Genomic DNA, 20,010 nt, shown 5'->3' with positions numbered 1-20,010 from the left:
CAGCCAGAGACTTGTCTGCATGCTGCTTTAGCCAGGGGCCAAATTCACCCTTGGTGCAACTCCCCTGACGGCAGCAGTCACAGCTGGGCTGAGTTTGCCCCCTTGTCTATAGAGCTACATTAAGAGCTTTGCATGGCTTCCCCTTCTTTTGGGAAGTTCACCCCAGTCCCAGCACTGCTTGGGTAGGACTGGCTTGCTGACACAGGGCTTCCAATGGGGAAAATGGGGATCTCTCCCCCTTTAAAAATGGAACCTGCCACTTCCAACTCTCACTCCCGTCCCTTAGACACCAGGGTAAAACCAAGGAATGCAGCGGAGTTACTACTGATTTACACCGATGCTGCCAGCGAAATCAGAACCAGCCTGGTGTCTGTGAGTAGGCCATGGTTTCTCTTGGCCTCCACATTCCTTTCCAGTTTGGCTCAGGCCCGTTGTTTACCGGGTATAACGTCACATGCCTCGCGGAGAAGAGACGGGGCTGGCAGCCTTGATGTATGGGCTTGACTCAGCCCCTGGGATCTGCTGCATGTCACAGGCCCTGGAGGTGCAAAGCACACCTGGAAGAAGATCACAGCTCTCCCCCCACCCCGGGAGGTATCCACTGCTGCCCCTACAACATAGAGCAGTGGTTCTCAAACTTTTGTACTGGTGACCCCTTTCAAATAGCAAGCCTCTGAGTGTGACCCCCCCTTTATAAATTAAAAACACTTTTTTATATATTTCACACCATTATAAATGCTGGATGTAAAGCGGGGTTTTGGGTGGAGGTTGATAGCTCGCGACCCGCCCATGTAATAACCTCATGAGCCCCTGAGGGGTCCCGACCCCTAGTTTGAGAACCCCTGGCATAGAGCATGCAGTGCCTGCATCAGGCCCAACGTTTGCAAAATGTTCAGCCATGCCAAGATGAAAGGAACTGAATCAATGTAACTCCGAACTATTCTCTGTGCAGCAGGGCTGGACGCTCAGATATTTCAAGGGCTGTTTGGTTCACCTTAGGAGCTCTTCCAGATTTTCCTAGCGCTTCACTCACTCCCTGATGGTGTTTCCTTCCAGTCTGGGAGCCACAGGGCAGTTCCTAACTAGATGTTTTGGAGGCTCGTGCTCGGGCAGTGGACTGCTGGTGGGAAAACAGGCGCTGGCTGTGTGTGTTTTATGCTGAAAATAGATACTCAGGAGCCAGAAAATGCGAACTTCCTCCGTATAATCCTAGCAGATCCCAGAGGGGCTTGAAATCGGGGGGGGGGGGGGGGGAGTGTTTGTGAATGCATGTGGGGGTGGGGGGAGATTTCATAACTCTCATCCCAATGAAGTTTATGGCTGAGGTTTATTTCGGGGGGGGTGGGGGTGGGCGGGGATGGCCGATGAGTTTATTTGCGGAATAGCGACTCTTAAAGAAGAGAGACAAACCTGGGAGTGCTGGCAAATCCCGGAGCGCACACAGGCTATTGGGATTAAACCAACAACAGCCTCTCCCTGCATTTCAGCAATCCTCCCAAATTCCAGGAGAAGTCACTCCAGAGTGCCTAGGTGTGTCACCTACTTTCAGTGACAATCAATCAATTAACTCAAGTTGGCTTGAAAATGGGGCCAGGGTTATTGCAAAAGTGAACCTGGCTTGAGTTTCCAGTTTGTAACCAAAGCCCATACCAGGTGATTTGCATTGTTTTGGGTCTTGAAACAAAAATTGTACTATCTATCTATCTATCTATCTATCTATCTATCTATCTATCTATCTATCTATCTGTAAGCGGGGGAATAGTCCCACTCTTGTGGGGAACTTTCCTGGCTTCTGCACTACCCCGGTGAAGTGGGCTAGCGAAAGGATCTGAGTCCTCGCTCCCACTTCCTTTACCCAGTGGCCTCCTTGCCCTTGAGGACTCCCCTTCCACTCTCCTGTCTGGCAGAGTCCTCGTAACCCCAACAAGCTGGGCCCAGGATTCCTGGGGGGCTCGACCCCCAACCCTGCTGTGGTCACCTAGGACAGGGGCTAGGGTGTCCCCACTCCGGGGTACTCTCTCTGCACTGGGCACTTCTCTGACCCACTGACCATTACATACAAGTTAAAGCAAATGCAAGTTATTTAATCAACAATTAATTTTAAAAAGAATAAGGGAAAATGGGAAAGGTTAAAGGAAACACATCACCCCGCTCTGTGGCAGGGAACATCACAAACAGGGTCTCTGGAACGTCAGGGCAGTTGACAGTCTGTTCCTTGTAAGTCCCTGGCCTCCTTCTCCGGCCCTGGCTGTGCTGCAGGGATGCTGTGGGTTGGACACTCGCTGTGGTGGTGGCCACACACTCTCAGGCTCTAAGCGGTAGGACCCTTCTTCCCAGTGTCACCCCCGCCCCGTCGGGGTTACGATCCAAGCCTGGCCTGCAGAGCCCCTTGGCTGAGACGTCTCCCTGTGCTGGACCCGCTGCCCAGAGTCCCCCTCGCTCTCCCCAGCTGCTCACGGCGCCCAGCTCCAGACTGCTCCAGCCCCAGCTGCTCCACTCGGTCTCTGCCGGGCTGCTGCTGCTGCTCTGCCTCCAGCTCCCTGGGCTGCTTCTCTGGCCCCTCCGGCTCTGGTTGTTGCAGCTCTGCTCCCAGGACAGGTCTGCTCTGCAGGCTGCTTCTGTGACTCTGCTCCCAGCACTGACCTGCTTCCTGGGCTGCTTTCTGGCCCCTCTGGCTCTGGTTGCTGCAGCTCTGCTCCCAGGGCCAGTCTGCTCTCTCTGGGCTGTGCCTCTGGCTTTGGGGCTGCAGCTCTGCTCCCAGGACAGGGTCTGCTCTCTCTGGCCCGCTGTTCTGGTCCCTCTGGATCTGGCCCAGCTCTGCTCCCCAGCTTAGCTTGGGCCCCTGCTTTCTCCTTAGCTCGGCCCCGCTGTGTCTGACCCAGACAAATCCAGCTCACGCTGAAGACGGGACCTCCCTGGCCTCCTGACTCTAATTAGCCTGCCCACCCTGTCATTCGGGCTGACCTGGAGCATTGGCCTCTCCCCATTGTTCCTGGGGGCTGTCAGTCTCAGGGTCCTGATTCCCCATCGTCACTTCCCCTTTTAGTACTGGGAGCTAGCAACTAAAACACTCTCACTGAATGTTAGTAAGGGGGCAACAGTCCCCTTACATATCTATCTGTCTAAAGTGTTCAAAAATCATGAGTCATGCCCCCAAACTCAAGCAATTGGCTTAAAAATCAAGAGATTTGACAACAAATGTGGCATTCTTGTTATTTGCCTTCTGTTTCTGGAACCTTTGCGGGTCACTTGGGTCACATTTTCAAGATTTTCTCTGCAACCAAAAGGGCTAGAATATATATATATATATATATATATATACGGAATGCAGGGATTGTCATGTAGTCACATGACTCCAGGAGCTGGGGCTTTAAGAAACCCACCAAACAGGGTGAGACTTGTGATAACATTGTGAGAGTTGGCAATGTATCCATTTAAACATTTTTAGGCCTAAAATCAGCTCCTTCCCATTCCTCTGACAAACACTGGTGAAAGGCTGCTGCGTGATTCTCCCCAGGCCTGAGGACAACCCTTTGCTTCTTTTGTAGCTCCTGGCCCCCACACTTATTTCCTCTTGCTCAGACCATACTCTGCTTAGGCCGGTTTTGTTCAATATCTTCATAAATGATCTGGAGGATGGTGTGGATTGCACTCTCAGCAAATTTGCGGATGATACTAAACTGGGAGGAGTGGTAGATACGCTGGAGGGGAGGGATAGGATACAGAAGGACCTAGACAAATTGGAGGATTGGGCCAAGAGAAATCTGATGAGGTTCAATAAGGATAAGTGCAGAGTCCTGCACTTAGGATGGAAGAATCCCATGCACCGCTACAGACTAGGGACTGAATGGCTAGGCAGCAGTTCTGCGGAAAAGGACCTAGGGGTGACAGTGGACGAGAAGCTGGATATGAGTCAGCAGTGTGCCCTTGTTGCCAAGAAGGCCAATGGCATTTTGGGATGTATAAGTAGGGGCATAGCGAGCAGATCGAGGGACGTGATCGTTCCCCTCTATTCGACATTGGTGAGGCCTCATCTGGAGTGCTGTGTCCAGTTTTGGGCCCCACACTACAAGAAGGATGTGGATAAATTGGAGAGAGTCCAGCGAAGGGCAACAAAAATGATTAGGGGTCTAGAACACATGACTTATGAGGAGAGGCTGAGGGAGCTGGGATTGTTTAGCCTGCAGAAGAGAAGAATGAGGGGGGATTTGATAGCTGCTTTCAACTACCTGAAAGGGGGTTCCAAAGAGGATGGCTCTAGACTGTTCTCAATGGTAGCAGATGACAGAACGAGGAGTAATGGTCTCAAGTTGCAGTGGGGGCGGTTTAGATTGGATATTAGGAAAAACTTTTTCACTAAGAGGGTGGTGAAACACTGGAATGTGTTACCTAGGGAGGTGGTAGAATCTCCTTCCTTAGAGGTTTTTAAGGTCAGGCTTGACAAAGCCCTGGCTGGGATGATTTTTCTGGGAATTGGTCCTGCTTCGAGCAGGGGGTTGGACTAGATGACCTTCTGGGGTCCCTTCCAACCCTGATATTCTATGATTCTATGAGGTAAATTCTCCTATGCTGTCAAACCCCCATCTATTGTAATGGAACCAGCATGCAGGCCTGTGGCCAAGATGTTCCAAAATGGCTGCCTAAAGTTAGGCTCCAAGACCCGGATCCTCAAAGATATTTAGGCACCTAACTCCCATTTACTTTCACATCTAGGCGACTAAATAAGTGGCCTGGTTTTCAAAAATGCTGAGCATCCAGCACCTTCTACTGACTTCAATGTCCAAACCACAGAAAACCAGGCTACTTATTTAGACACCTAAATGAGAATTTAAGCAGTTAACTTTACCCGGTTTTGGACATCTTCACCCGTATCTTTGCTCTCAAACCCTAGTTTCCAGCTAGACCTAGCTTTCAGCCTTTCCCTTTATGTCATTGTCTGATTGCAAGCAGGTGGGGAATAAAACAGAAGATGAAAAGAGGGCTGCAGGAGAGAAGGGAAAAGAATTATTGATTGAAATGAGGCTATAATTTGGAATGGATTTGAGGCCAACTGTGCCCTAAGCAGATTCCTTTGAAGCTAAACATCTCAGCTGATTTGTCAGCGGCTCAGGAACAACAGAAGGAAACGTTTTCTGGTAGGAGATTTAAAAATTGTACCGAGGTCTGGGGGGATTACACCTGTTTGGCAAATGTCTGACTTTAACGTTTGTATTGTTATACAATATTTATGGGAACACGGCCCGCCGAGTCAACAGCATGGAGCCAGTTGCAAAGGGCCTAAAGTAAAGGACTATCTTGTACCCATATGTACCAGGCATTGATTTATCTGCATGTTTTGCCCATGCTGTGTTTAAAAAACTTTCCATGCCCCATAAAAGGCCCAGTTCCGCTCTCAGCTACACCAGTGTAAATCTATTTCCGTCAGTGGAATTTGTCTCGTTTTTTATTGGTGTAACTAAGAGCAGAATTTGGCCCAAAGTAATCAAACAAAACAAGAGGGAAAAAAGGGGGTGGAGGAGTTGTTCTGTGAGCTTTCTTCTACTGGCATCCGGAGTGAGTTTAGGGGAGCAACTCTGGATTTAAAGTAGTGTACATGAGAACAGAAGCCTGAACCTTTGCATATTTCTCCTCCATTCCCACTCCCTAGAGATCCACGCACAATCAGGAATCAGAGGAAGGGCTCGCAGTCACTTCATAGATTTCTTTAGGGGATGTATCTGACCCCAGAAAGAGTTCCCATGAAAGCTCAAACCCTCGTTGAGCCTTTCGGTCAGGAAATATTCTCAGGAGGGATCTCTAGCTATTACAAAAGCCAACATTTGAACTCTATCTGCCTTCCAAGTTACAAGCAATAGCTTTGCTCCAGCCAGCCAGAATGCAGAGACAGGACACGCACCACCCGGCATTCATGCACCTGCTAATCTGACTCCTATTCTAAGCGATGCCGTTCGGATTACTCTGCTGCACTCGTCGCCATGGTATCTGGGTGCCTGTTGAGTCCCCTCAGACAACTGCCTTTGATGGAGTAGAAATCCACCGTTGAGTTAGTTATACGTATGGCTGGGCCTGAACCAGACCCCAGCTATTGCCCTGGGTGACCCCCCAAGTGAACTTTAGAGACAGTAGCCCATGTAAAACACAAGCAATGTTTGCAAACAAGGGCAGGGATAGTGAGACAAAGGGAGAATCATAGACTATCAGGGTTGGAAGGAACCTCAGGAGGTCGAGTCCAACCCCCTGCTCAAAGCAGGACCAATCCCCAACTAAATCATCCCAGCCAGGGCTTTGTCAAGCCTGACCTTAAAAACCTCTAAGGAAGGAGATTCCACCACCTCCCTAGGGAACCCATTCCAGTGCTTCACCACCCTCCTAGTGAAAAAGATTTTCCTAATATCCAACCTAAACCTCCCCCACTGCAACTTGAGACCACTGCTCCTTGGCCTATAAAGCCTGTAATAATGGCTCCTATAGGGCTTCTTCCGTTTCAGGTTCTCACAGCCACCTCACAGAGGTAGGTACATGGTATTCTCCTCTTCGTACAAGCGGTGAAAACAAAACCCCATGGAGAGGTTAAGAAACTCCAAGGCTGCACAGTAAACTAATGGCAGAGCTAGGACTAGAATCCAGGGCTCCTGATGCCAGCCCCCACCTTGAACTTCCATGTGACCATGCCTCCCTCAGTGTTAGACTGCCTCCCACACACAGAGGAAATATATATGCTGGAGTTCAAATGTCTGGGTATCCATGGTCCTTTGGCAGTGGGACAGACGCTTCTGCGGATGAGCTAGAAGCCAAGCTATGTTTCCTGCACCAGAAATTGAACAAGTTCAATAGGAGACATCTTCACTTTGAGACCATCATCCTCACAAACTCCTCGTAGTTGACTTGCCCGTTGCCATCTGCATCGGCCTCCTTGATCATCTCGTCCACCTCCTCATCCGTCAGCTTCTCACCAAGGTTGGTCATGACGTGCCGGAGCTCCGCCGCGCTGATGTAGCCAATCCCATCCTCGTCAAAGACCCGGAAGGCTTCCCGGATCTCCTCCTCGCTGTCCATGTCCCTCATCTTCCTCGCCATCAAGGACAGGAATTCGGGGAAGTCCACCGTGCCGCTGCCGTCGGTGTCCAACTCGCCGACCATGTCTTGCAGCTCGGCCTCGGTGGGGTTCTGCCCCAGCGACCACATGACGGTCCCCAGTTCACCGGTGGTGATGGACCCATCCCCATCTTTGTCAAAGAGCGAGAAGGCTTCTTTGAACTCTGCGATCTGCTCCTCCGCCAGCTGGCCGGCCATGCCGGTGCCTTTTCAGCGTCCGTGCCTCCCTGCTTGCTGAAACAGCTTGCACTCGGTTCTCCTTGTGCTTTGCAGATAGCCGAGCCCTGGGAAAGTCTCCTGTGACTCCTTGCCCAGGGATGAAACAATGGCTTGGAGACAGACAGCAATACACGGTTCACACTTTTCATTGGTGCAAATTGAGTCATGGAGAGAAATGAGACCATCCACACCCTCTTCATTATCTAAGTGCCAGTTCCTGTCCAGGCAGGAGCTGAGAAAGCTGGAACAGGACGTGTGCGCGCAGGAGAGAAAGGCAAACACGAGTGCCCACAACGCCGACGGTCGAAAATGGCACCGGCCTTTGTCCTTAGCTATCGCTTCTGTTGCAAACAGTAAAGCTCTGACTCCTGCATGCCTCGAGCACTCTGTGGCTGTTGGAAGGCAGGACGGGGCCTGAACGGGCTCCAGACCACGTCTGCGGAAAATTGTTGTTGGCTGCAGAAAAGGAAAAGCCACCGGCCTTGTTTAAACGCTCCAGCTGAACTCCAGCCCTTTGCCACGGGCCAGCCCAAGGGCTGCGTGCCACTGGAGTGTGCCTTTAGCCCCCGTAAGTGATGCACGGGCCCTGCATGCATCCCCAGCACAGGGGTGAATTTCCCCCCGTCTGTATTCTAGCCTGGTCAGCTCAGCTTTCATTGACACGGCACCCCCCCTTGCAAGTGTAACCCCGACAGACCCCGGTTGTCGGCGGGCAGGATTGAACCTGGGACCTCTGAAGCTAAATGCATGAGCCTTTACTGCATGAGTCAAAAGCCACCTGGCCGCTAGCTAAGGCTGTAGCAGACTGATTAATCTTGAAGTGGTCTCGGTACCACTAGAGGGGACAGAGCACCACATCCAGGAGGTGTGTGGGTTACACAAGCTCTTTGCTTTGAGAGGGAGTGGAAGGTTATTCCCACTGGGGCTGGAGCACTCAGAGCACCGTGGGACATGTCACTGCAAGGCCGATTGCCTTGTGCAGGCAGTCAGGCACCACTGTCTGCTCCACCAAGCAGCTGGTGGGCGAGGGGGCAGTCAGGCCAGGGAGCGGGCAGATGTGCCATGAAGGCAGTTCCCTGTGGGGGAACAGAGCTGTGCTAAGAGAGGCCTGTGTGTTATTATTGGCCAAGCTTGTGAGGCCTAGGAGCTTGTCTATAGGAGTTATTCCAGAATAAGGCAAGGTGTGAATGTAACTCGACAGAGCTATTTCCAGATAGCTCCCAGGGTGGACGCTCTTGTTCTGGAATAGTTTGGCTACTCAGATCAGTTCCCCTGACTCTCAACCCCATGGCATTTCGCTCTCTGTCGGGACCGTGGAACACGATACTGCTTGAACACCACCTCCAATCAATTGCAAAATTTCAGGGAGTGTCCTAGCCATCGGTGGGAGGAACCTTTTGGATTTGGGTGAACGTCGGGGGGGGAAAAGGAAGGGAGAAATGGAGGACATACAGAGCCCTCGGTATCTGGTTAGCAGAGCCAGCAGCTTCAGTCACCTCTAGATCAAAGAACTAGTTAATGGCCTCCATTAACACCTTCCAACACAGCAACACCCCATCTCAGCTCTGCCCGTATGCCCCCCAGAGATTAAAATGTCGGCATCCTGAAAGAAAAGCCAGGAGAAAGAAAGAAAATAAAAGCGGTGAACACAGAACCCCTGGCATGGGAAAAGGGCAGAGTAAGGGACCCTGGCATGAAGAGTCGAAATATCCGGGGCATGTCTGCTATAATTAGCCTTCTCTTTCTGAAGGGGAAACCGAGGCACAGAGCGAGTGAGGGCCAGGTTTTCAAAAGTGTTCAGCCAGCATGCTGGGAGCTGAGTTCTTTGGAAAAAAGGGAGGCAAGCGGAATCGTGAGAATTTGAGAAGCTGCCCCTCAATAGCCGGTGCAAGGTCTCCCAGGAAGTGTGTTGGATGTGGAGCACTGGAACGAGGGGTACTCTGGGTGCAGCAGGACCCCTCCAGCTTGTACAGCGAGAAAGTAGCTTGTTTGGTCTAGGGCCATGATTCTCACTTGGGTGGTGAGAGATCCCGGACAAGCCCTGGAAAGGCTGTGTTTGGTGCGGTGCCCCCTGGCTTGATGTACTAATGAACATACATTTATGTTCAATGACTTTCAGTCCCTGCACTATAAAAATTGCTCCAGAGCCCCTATGTACAGCAGCCAGCACTTGAATTTGCATCTTCCCCCAGTGTCCTAATCACAAAACCAGATTAGCTGCAATCTGCCCTCTTCCTCCTAACCAGTGCTCATGGTATCCATCAGTGAAATGACACGAATGGGTCTTCACCAGAATGGCATCTCCATCAGGCTGTTCCCTCACCTCTGCCTGCTCCCTCCATGGGATTGTTTCAGCTTTCAGGCCTCGTGGATGGGGGGAAGCAGTAGACAGGATGTCTGCTCTGTCAACCTGTGGAACTCCTTGCCAGAGGATGTTGCGAAGGCCAAGACTTTAACAGGCTATTCAAAAAAGAGCTAGATAAATTCATGGAGGATAGGTCCATCAATGGCTATTAGCTAGGATGGATGGGGATGGTGTCCCTAGCCTCTGTTTGCCAGGAGCTGGGAATGGGCGACAGGGGATGGATCACTTGATGATTACCAGTTCTGTTCATTCTCTCTGGGGCACCTGGCATTGGCCACTGATACTGGGCTAACTGGACCTTTGGTCTGACCCAGTATGGCTGTTCTTATGTTCTTATCTTGATTTTAGTCAGGCTTTTGACCCAGTCCCACATGAATTCGCATAAGCAAACAAGGGAAATGTGGTCTAGATGAAATCTCTATAAGGTGGGTGCATAACCAGTTGAAAGACCATACGCAATGAATAATTATAAATGGTTCGCTGTCACACTGGGAGGACATACCTGCAAGGATCTCTCTTGGGTCTGATGATTTTCATTGATGACTTGGTTAATAGAGAGGAGAGGATGCTTCTAAAGTTTGTGGCTAACACCGAGCTGGGAGGGGTTGCAAGCCCTTTGGAGGACAGGATTAGAATTCAAAACGACTGTGACAAATTGCAGAACTGGTCCGACAAGTGCAAAGTACCACAATTAGGAAGGAAAACATATGCACGAACATAACACGGCGAATCACTGACAAGACAGTATTACTGCTGAAAAGGATCTGGAGGTTATAGTGGCTCGCTAACTGAATATGAGTCAACGGTGTGACACAGTTTGGATAAAGGCTCATATCATTCTGGGGTGTATAAACAGGAGTATCGTGTGTAAGACACAGGAGGTAATTGTCACACTTTACTCAGCAGTAGTGAGGCCTTAGCTGCAATGACGCCCGAACAGAGTGGCCAGGGAGCCACGGCTCTCCCATTTTTTGAAAGTGGACGGGCCTGGCCCATCCACTTTTCACCACGGACCCTGGCTTCTGCCCCTCCTCTTCCCCCTGAGGCCCTGCCCCCCAGCCAGGTCAGCAGCTGGAGCCCATAGCCCGGCTGCGGCTCCAAGGCCCTGTGCCCCGGCTGGAGCCGGGTCAGGGTAAGAGCTGCGTGAGCAGCTGTGCGAAGTCCGCAGACCCTCCACCTGTCCTGGGCCGGGGGCCTGGAGTGGGGGGGATACGGGCCAGGGGCTGCTCTTGGGCCCCCCACCTCGGGCAGGTGGAAGGGTCCAGGCTTCCCAGCCCCGCTCTGGCTTCTGGCTTGGCCGGGGGGCTGGGGCCTTGGGGGAAAGGATGGTCAGGGGTGGAGCCATGGAGGGGGCAGGGCCCCTGGCCCGCCCACTTTCGGGAAGGCTCTGTTGCCCCTGGTTCTGGGTGTGACACTTTAGGAAAGATGTGGACAAACTGGAGAGAGTCCAGAGGACAGTGACAAAAATGATAAACAGTTTAGCAAACCTGACCTATGAGGAAAGGCTAAAAAACGGAGCATGTTTAGTCCTGAGAAAAGAAGACCGAGGTGAGGACTTGATAACAAATATGTGAAGGGCTATTGTAATGAGGACTGTGATCAACTGTTCTCCGTGTCCACTCAAGGTAGGCCAAGATGAGATGGACTTAATCTGCAGCAAGGAAGAATTAGGTTAGATAGTAGGAAAAACATTCTAACTACAGGGTAGTTAAGTTCTGGAACAGGTGTCCAAAGGAGGTTGTGGAATCCCCATCACTGGAGGTGTTGAAGGACAGCCTGGTTGGGCAAACACCTGTCAGGGTTAGTCTAGGTTTACTTGGTCCTGCCTCAGCGCAGGGGTCTGGACTAGATGACCTCTCAAGATCCCTCCCAACCTCACATTTCTATGATTCTGCACCCTGAACTCCACCCTGGTCATTGGAACTGTGCAGCAGCCTATTTGGAAGAACTCATCAAGCCTTCCATCCCTACCCTTCAGTGTTATATCGGGCTGCCCCCAACCCAAACCCCTGGTTCTAAGGTGGGGATGGAACCTGGATGCCAACTCCAGAGCTGCATCTGCATTTCAAACGCCCTGAAGTTAGCGAACCTTTGGCTTTTGGGCGTTTGGTTTGGATCATTATGAAGAGCGGAGCCATTTCCCAAACACAGATACGGGTTTTGAACACCCTCAGTGTTTAGGGTGGGGGGAAATCAGACCATGGGGTATTGTTCAGTAGATGCATTGCTGTCTAGCTAGAAAGTGTGGAGAAGGTGAGCGCAAGAACGCCTGGGATCTGAATCACTGCTGCCTTGCCCCATGTGTACTCATTTGCATCAGCAAATCCTGCTTTGGTAGCATTTTACACCCACACTGAACTGGTAGAAATAAACAAGGCTCAGGCAAATCTGGGCTCCTGGCTTCCAGCCCTATGCACATTCCCTCAGGCCAAAGGGCCTACCCCAAGCAGCCTGGAACCTTGGGCTGTTGGTAACCAAGCTCGAGCCTTGACGTTTGCAGCTTGAGCCCATCCTTAGTGCCACGCGATCGACGCTTTTTCTGGGTTCTAGCTGGGCGTGGAGAAAAGGAAGCACTGAAAGTTCTCTGGAAGCAAATAATCATTCCTTTATTTGAAAACAAAGCTACCACTTGGACTAGCGGAGGGGGAGCTTGCATGAGAAGCTGATCCTTTTGAAAACGATCGGCTACAGAAAATGGACGCAGAGGCACAACAGAAGGAAACATTTTTCTGGGGCAAGCCCGGCGGTATACAGAAAAAAGGTGAACACAGTGGATTCTAACAGCACGTCTATGATGCTTGGCAGGTAATTAGGATTCCAGCAGCATTCCTGGTGTTCCCAGGGGGTGAAATTCCTGCACGGAGACCAATGTGCCACTTAAATCCCATTTTGCCTTATAGACCCCGCTCTGCAAACATTTACACCCTGGCTTAACTTTAACCACACGACTAGTCCCATTGACTTGCAAAGTCCTATTGTGAGTAAAGCCCATGCATAATTGTTTGCAGGATCAGGGCCTGTGAGTTTAAGTGGGACCTGATTTATAAGCCTTGTTTTGGTGTCCTGCACATGGAATGTCACCCTATATCATGAGATCCAAAGCCCAGGGAGTCCCACTGTGACTTTCTCTCCTTGGAAAAGCAAAGGGGCCCCAGTTTGAATGGCCAGCCTTGCACCTGAATAAGACACCTGCTTTGCAGTATTACAGCTTTACGCTTCCCAGTGTTCTGATAACCATTTGAATGGACAACGTCTGAAGGGAACCCCAATGTCGCCCAAATGGTAGTCACAGTGCAGATGTAGCTATCTACTGTGTGCATCCTTAACAGCCAGATTTCCTGTTTCTTAAAAGGCAAATAACCCCGGAGAGAAAATGAGCATCTAACTTATTCGCCTATCCTCTCCCCTTCCCTTAAGGTTTGTACCATCAGGAATAAGACAGAGGCAGTGCAAGCAGCACAACGATTTCTTTAGGATGTGTTCCCAGGCTGGCCACAAATTCCTTAGAGAAAATTTCTACAGAAGCTCATGCAGTCAGTCCTCATTTTGCAAGTCAGGCCGCTGGCAAATCTTAGGGGAGGCCAAACGCTCGTCTTTGTTCATGTTCGCTGGTGTCTAGCGTTCAAATTCGAATGGAATCTGGCCTCGGCATTGTGACTCTTCTACCCAGCCCAGCAGAATCCACTTCTGTGCTGCACAAAGACAAACTCAGACAGACAGACACCAGCTAAGATCACAGTGAAACTCCCCTTAGGCAAGTGCCTGTGGGTGTGAACCCAACCCTCCCAACAGGTGTCCCAGAATTCCGGGGAGGTTGGGGGGTGGGAGGGCAGTGGGAAGAATTTCCAGATCAAGAACAAGATTTATAGAATCATAGAATATCAGGGTTGGAAGGGACCTCAGGAGGTCATCTAGTCCAACCTCCTGCTCAAAGCAGGACCAATCCCCAATTTTTGCCCCCGATCCCTAAATGGCCCCCTCAAGGATTGAACTCACAACCCTGGGTTTAGCAGACCAATGTTCAAACCACTGAGCTATCCCTCCCCCCATTTGTGGCTTGGTCCTTTTTTTTTTTTTAAAACTAATAATGAGCATACAGCCCCAGTCTCGCATCCATATCCATGCAAGTGAACCCTTGTGCCCTTATGGAACCCCAGTGACTTCAGCAGGGCCCTGCTTCAGAGTGAGGGTCTGCTTGCATGGACCCAGTGGCAGAGGCAGGGTCTGGATCTGGCTTGAAAGTCTGTGCAAATTGCCAAGGACGTGATCTTGCAAAACCCCAGCCCTGTTGAGGAATCCCTACTCTTAGGGATAGTCACTGATGTCAACAGGAGTAAGGGCTGGAAGGATCAGGCCCCATTTGTTGACTGTCCTTGGGACACGTTGGCTCCAACGCCACATGCTGCCTAGTCTAAAGGAAACCTAATTATTGCAAGAGGCATAAACCAGGTGTGTAATCAGAGACGCTAAATTTCAGATGAGCCACAGGGCTTAGCTAACAAACAGGGTAAGTCACAGCCAGAATAAAATAATAGAATACAGGGGAAGAAACCAACAGAACAGCAGAGACACGCACAGGCCTTGGGCAAGAGGGGACGGACCATTGACCGGTAGGTTACAGTGAAAGGAAGCAAATGAATGAGTGAATGCGGTACCAGGAAAGTCAGTTCTTCACTTCTCCGTCATCATCCGTACAAACTCCTCGTAGTTGACTTGCCCATCGCTGTTGCTGTCGGCCTCCTTGATCATCTCGTCCACCTCCTCGTCCGTCAGCTTCTCGCCCAGGTTGGTCATGACATGCCGGAGCTCCGCCGCACTGATGTAGCCGTTCTTGTCCCTGTCGAACACCCGGAAGGCTTCCCGGATCTCCTCCTCGCTGTCCGTGTCCCTTATCTTCCTCGCCATCATGGACAGGAATTCGGGGAAGTCCACTGTGCCGCTGCCGTCGGCATCCAACTCACCAATCATGTCTTGCAGCTCGGCTTCGGTGGGGTTCTGCCCCAGCGACCGCATGACGGTCCCCAGCTCGCTGGTGGTGATGGACCCATCCCCGTCCTTGTCAAAGAGGGAGAAGGCTTCTTTGAACTCTGCGATCTGCCCCTCCGTCAGCTGGTCGGCCATGCCGGTGCCTTCAAAGCGTCCGTGTCACACAGCCTTCCTGCTCACTGGAGCAATGCACACTCAGTTCGCCTTGCCTCAGCATGTACAGCCAGTGCGTGGGCACAGGCAGGGAATGGCCTCCTGACATGCGTTGTTCACGGTAAATCAGAACATCCACACCCTCTGCATCACCGGAGAGCCTGGAGCAGGCTTCCACGCCTGGGTGAAGTCAGGGGGAGGATCAAGCCCCGTATCCTCTTCGCAAACAATGCTGTAAGCAGGAGCCATGGCAGCCAGGTCAGCAGGGGACAAGGGGTTAATAGGAGGGGCGGAGGTATCTGCAGAGGGGGCGTATTGATATTAGCATGGAGACTATCAGAGAGGGACTAAATATCTTCAGTGATCTGTCTCTCTGTCTGGCCATCTGTCTCTCTAGCTGCAGAGTGCCCGAGGACTCTGCCTCATCGCAGGAAAAGAGAATTTAGAGATGTTTGGCCAGGTGCCATCGGAAGATTCATAGCCGAGATACCATGATCTAGACAGAAGAGCCACAACTGCTGAAATCAAGGAGGGTACAGTAGCTCCCTCCCCCCTCCCCCGTTGATTTTCCTCCTCTTCCTTCAGGCTTAGGGCTCAGATTTCTGTTGGTCCGCACTAGCCTCTGGCTTGCTCTGTAATGTGACGCCAGCCAGTAATTCATGCTGTTAATTAAAACCGGGGATACACGCAAGTTGTCTACCCAGAGCACAGTTGTGGTCTCAGAGCCTGATTGCTCCCAGCTGCAGCTGCTGTGGTAGGACTGGGAGTTAAGAGACCAGGGTTATTTTCCCAGCTCTGCTGTGGACTGACTCAGAGAGCTGGGGCAAGTCACGTTGCTGCTCTGTGACTCAGTTTCCCTGCCTCTAAAAGGGGATAATGATGCTCTATGGAGGTGAAGTGTTATCCACGTAATATTATTAGTATGCTACATAGCTCTTGCAGCTCTCCATGCCAACCTGTGCGTCCCTCAAGGTGCAGACCCTCAAAGGTATTTAGACACTTCAGTCCCATTGAAATCAGTGGTGCCTAAATCCCTTTGAAGATCTAAGCACAGAGGGGCCATAGCTGAACCAACGGAAGGATCAATTTCTCTCCTCCTCTGCCACAGACACTGGGCACTGCAGGTTGGGAGAGGGCAAGCGGAGGGAATCATGGGACATCAGCTGGTGGAGGGGACTGTCTTCCATGGGTGGCAAATGCAAGGAGGAAAGTTCACGTGACTTGAGCCCTGGAGCAGGCCAGGCTTTACAGTGTCTCTTCCCCGCCTCAGCCCCGTGATCACGGCTCTTGCTCTTTGGACTGTAGGCAGCCAGATTCTGATCACGTGCCATCTGCCAATGGCGTGGTGCCAATCTAAGAGCTCCAAGCACGAGGGGGCCCTGGTCAGCGCCTGTGGCTCCAAGGTGCTACCACAATGCAAATCAATAATAATAATAAGGGAAAGTCCTGGATGCTAGAGCTGGTAGATTTCAGAGCTCCCAGGCAATAACCCCACAGTAATTTCCCCATGCCAGCATGTAGCTGATGAATAGGAGCTGGCTGGAAGGGATATCTTCTTGGGGCCTTTATGACATAAGTTTTAAAATGTTTAAAAAGGATCCCGGCCCTTCACTGGCGTGACGGAGCTTGTTTCACTGAAATCCAGTTTGCAGGAGAGAAGCTGTTAGCCCTTTAGAGCTCAGGTGCAAACCCTGGACTGCTGCCAAGAGGGATTCACACATGGGGCTGGCATTTGACAATCCTGGCTCCCCGGGCTTGGTTTCAAACATTCACACAGTGTGATGATGGCCAGCTGTGAAATCTCTGCCCTGGTTTCTCTTCTGCCAAAGGATCAGCTTTTTGTTTGGCCGAGGGCCCCTTTCCCCTGCCAGAGCTGCAAAGGGGTGTGAAGGTGAATGAGAATTAGGCCCTCTGATTTCAGACAAATACAACCGAACCGAGTGGAGACTTGTTGGAAGGGAAATAAACTCCAGGGGTGTAATACTAATGATCTCACAACCATTCAGTTACAGTTCCTGCTAATAAATAATAATAATTATAATAATAATAATGGACAGCCTAATCTAAAGTCCAATAGAGGAAGGGAAACTGAGGCACAGAGCGGCGACTTGAGTTGAGTTGAGTTGAGTCTGGTCTAAAGGCCCCGTACGAGTCTTTTCACTGCTTCTCTAGTCCTCACTGCATCCTTGCAGGGATCGCCTAATGGCGATTCATAGCTCAGCAAATCCAGGCCACAGGCATGCACCTGGAATTGTCTTGCCTTGGCCAAGTTTGACTTCAACGGGGCTCTGGGCCAGCACAGAACTCCTTGCAGCACTGAGCCCACCGGGCTCAGATTCTGTGGTAATCGGTGTGGTTAAAAATACCTGAACAGCTACATCGTTGTACCCTGCTCCAAGGAGCTTACACATGCCAGTCCCCAGTGCGAGCTGTCTGGCATTGTTCAGCGGTAATACATTTACAGAAAAGTGCCCAGGACTGCAAGCCATTTTCCAAATCATGGGCCTGCTGTGGCTCTTGGCTCTTACTGGTTCCAAACCCAGTGTAATGCCATCGAGTTCAGCGGTGTCACGCCAGATTCACTCCAGGGCAAATGAGATCAGAGTCTCATGCCAAGCCTCTGCGCCACAAGGGAACTGCTGAATCCAGCATGAAATGAAACAAAAAGTTGGTCTTGTGCGCTGAAAGAGACAGATGAGAGGAGCTGATTCCAGTGATATTCTGTTTGTAACTGACTCACCATTTCAAAAAACAGGGGGACGCCAAGAAATGAAACCACTGCATTTGGGAGCTGCCTGGAAGAGATCTTTCCCAACAGGGTTCAGTGTTAATAACAATTTTGAATCTTTGTTTCTTCTTACTGATACATTTTTGTGGACGGTGGTGTTATGTAAGAGAAATGGGAGCTGCCCCTTTAAGAATAAGGTGGATGATCTGCTGCCAGAGGTGACTCTGACAGTGAGTGATCTGCTGCCAGAGGTGACTGGCCTACACCTGGGCACCTAGACAGTCTCTGGCTGCAAAAGCCGCCTAATGAAAGTGTTAGGGTTAGGGATGCTGGAGACGGAGGTTCAATTTCCTGCTCTGTCGCAGCTCTTCTATATGCCCTTGGTCAAGTCACTTAGCCTCTCCGTGCCTCAGTTTCCAATCTGTAAAATGGGGGTAATAGGACCTCCCTGCCTCACAGGAGGGTTGTGAGGTTAAATGCATTCCAGAATATGCAGTGTTCAGATACTGCAGTAATGGGGGACAGGTATGTACCTGCTCTAGGCTTTGGTTATGTGCTTCAATCCCTTTTTGTTCCGGCGGCACCAGGGTAGCAGAGAAGCTTGCTTAGCTCAATCTTTTCCCCCTGGAACAAGCCCAGCCCCATCATTTCCAGCTATCGCAAATGGCTGCTGAGCTTGAAAACAACCCCACGATCCAGTCAAAGGAGCTGCAACCCCCAAGGCTTTTACGGGTGCTCACAGCATCTTACTATTTTCAGTGCTTGCACCCTGGGTTCCCTTCAGCAGCTAGCTTGCTGCTGTGCAGGGCCCCGAACAGAGATCATTGTTCCACCCATTGTGGTGCGCAAGGCTATAGCTGCTAAATGCGGGCTCTGGCGTCCCAGCCTTGTTTCCGAGATCACGCTTTATTTGACAGCTGTAGGTGGAGGCTGGAAGGATAGAGCAGACTCATAAAAAAAAATCCCCAAACAAAACGCCCTGTGATTTTCCAGGCAGATTGAAAGGATTTCCTGAGCTGGGCTAGACAGTTTCCCTTGCTTTGTGTAGGGAAACAGATAGTTTGTTTCCCCCTGGATTTTCCTAGATCTCTTTTAAAGCACAACTCTTTTGATCTTTGAAAACAGCTCCGTGTTTATGCCACAAAGGCCAGCACACAAGCAATTCGGGTGCCCGAGTTGCGTGTGGAATTGCACATGCAGTCAGAGCAACTGCACGTGCAAATCAGGCAGGCAAACCTGGGGGAAATTCACCCTTTTTGCAGAAGGCTTGCAGAAGACAAGGACCCAGGAAGACTGAGTCTCTTCAGGTCCCCTACGGGCCACAGGCCAGTTGAGAATTGCAGAGCTCAAGCACACTCTGCCCAGATCCTGACACGCCCTTTCTGCTGTGGGGAGCAGTTGGTGTAGGAACCGGTGACACCAGCTTTACACCCTTGCCTAGAGAATCCTCTTTGTGCACCTTGAGCCAGAAGGAACAGGGAGGAATGACTCTGACTTGTGATGTCTAAGCCAATGTCGCATAGACATTCCAGCACATCTGTGCTCTTTTCTACAGTTGTTTTCGTTTGTTAAATGCAAGCCTGAATAATGCATCTTCCCTGCCCTTTTCTGCCTTCTGGGTGCTTGATTTCCCAGCTGTCACGCTGCACGTACTATACTGTATAACAGTTTGCAGCGTGCTGCATGCTATTCAACTTCACAGCGGGACAGCGAGAGAGAGAGCTCACTTTCATAATTCAGTCTGACCTTGTCTACCCCAGGCTATGATAAATCAGCTCATGACAACCCGCTGGGCCTGGCCAATTCAACAACACCAAAGCCCGGCACAGAGCCGATGTTCTGAAGGCAAGTTCTCTTCATTTTACACTTCTCCAGCAGGCAGGACCACCCACCGAAGCACAGCAACGTTTACCTTACTCCTGGAAGGCCGCCAAGGTATACAATTTCAAACAAAGCTGCAGAGAACTGGGACTAGGAACAGCTCCGGGCCCTATCAGAACCCGGTGTTCTTTCCACGCTCTCAGCCAGCGCTGGATGCCGCTCTCTTTATATGGGTGCAGCTCCCACGGACTTGCTCCGATGTAACTGAGAACTGAATCTGGATTCGCAAAAAGAAAAGGAGGACTTGTGGCACCTTAGAGACTAACCAATTTATTTGAGCATAAGCTTTCGTGAGCTACAGCTCACTTCATCGGATGCATACTGTGGAAAGTGTAGAAGATCTTTTTACACACACAAAGCATGAAAAAAATACCTCCCCCCACCCCACTCTCCTGCTGGTAATAGCTTATCTGGATTGTCGTCTCTAATGTACCATACAGCTCCCACCTAGAACGGCAGGAAGAACTCAACGGCAGCCTGACCTATCTGCATGGGGATTTATCACAAAGGCATCATGGTCATTTTTTTGGTCCAGTGGGGATTACCCATGTTTTTAATGTTATGCTTTAATATTTGTCTGTGT

The 20,010-nt window shown here is 50.8% G+C and overlaps 1 protein-coding gene and 1 pseudogene across 2 annotated transcripts; both read right to left on the bottom strand.

Moving 5' to 3' along the window:
• Positions 1–6,843: 6,843 nt before the first annotated feature.
• LOC311514936 (neo-calmodulin pseudogene) lies at positions 6,844–7,293 on the bottom strand (annotated as a pseudogene). The gene has a single exon. The product of its transcript is annotated as a neo-calmodulin pseudogene (transcript).
• Positions 7,294–12,259: 4,966 nt separating this feature from the next.
• On the bottom strand, positions 12,260–15,093 carry LOC311532163 (calmodulin, striated muscle). The gene has a single exon (XM_084650396.1). The coding sequence runs from the start codon at positions 14,798–14,800 to the stop codon at positions 14,351–14,353; it is 450 nt and encodes a 149-aa protein (XP_084506522.1). The 5' UTR covers positions 14,801–15,093; the 3' UTR covers positions 12,260–14,350.
• Between the last annotated feature and the right edge of the window lie 4,917 nt (positions 15,094–20,010).

The sequence above is a fragment of the Lepidochelys olivacea genome (assembly GCF_965140295.1).
Source record: "Lepidochelys olivacea isolate rLepOli2 genome assembly, chromosome: 1".
Classification (NCBI taxonomy): Eukaryota; Metazoa; Chordata; order Testudines; family Cheloniidae; genus Lepidochelys; species Lepidochelys olivacea.
The sequence above is the reverse complement of the archived record's forward strand: the minus strand, read 5'-3'. Positions and strand labels throughout refer to the sequence as shown.

What these genes read in the sequence shown, in the direction of transcription:
- LOC311532163 (XM_084650396.1), bottom strand. Translation starts at nt 14,800, where the DNA reads ATGGCCGACCAGCTGACGGAGGGGCAGATCGCAGAGTTCAAAGAAGCC.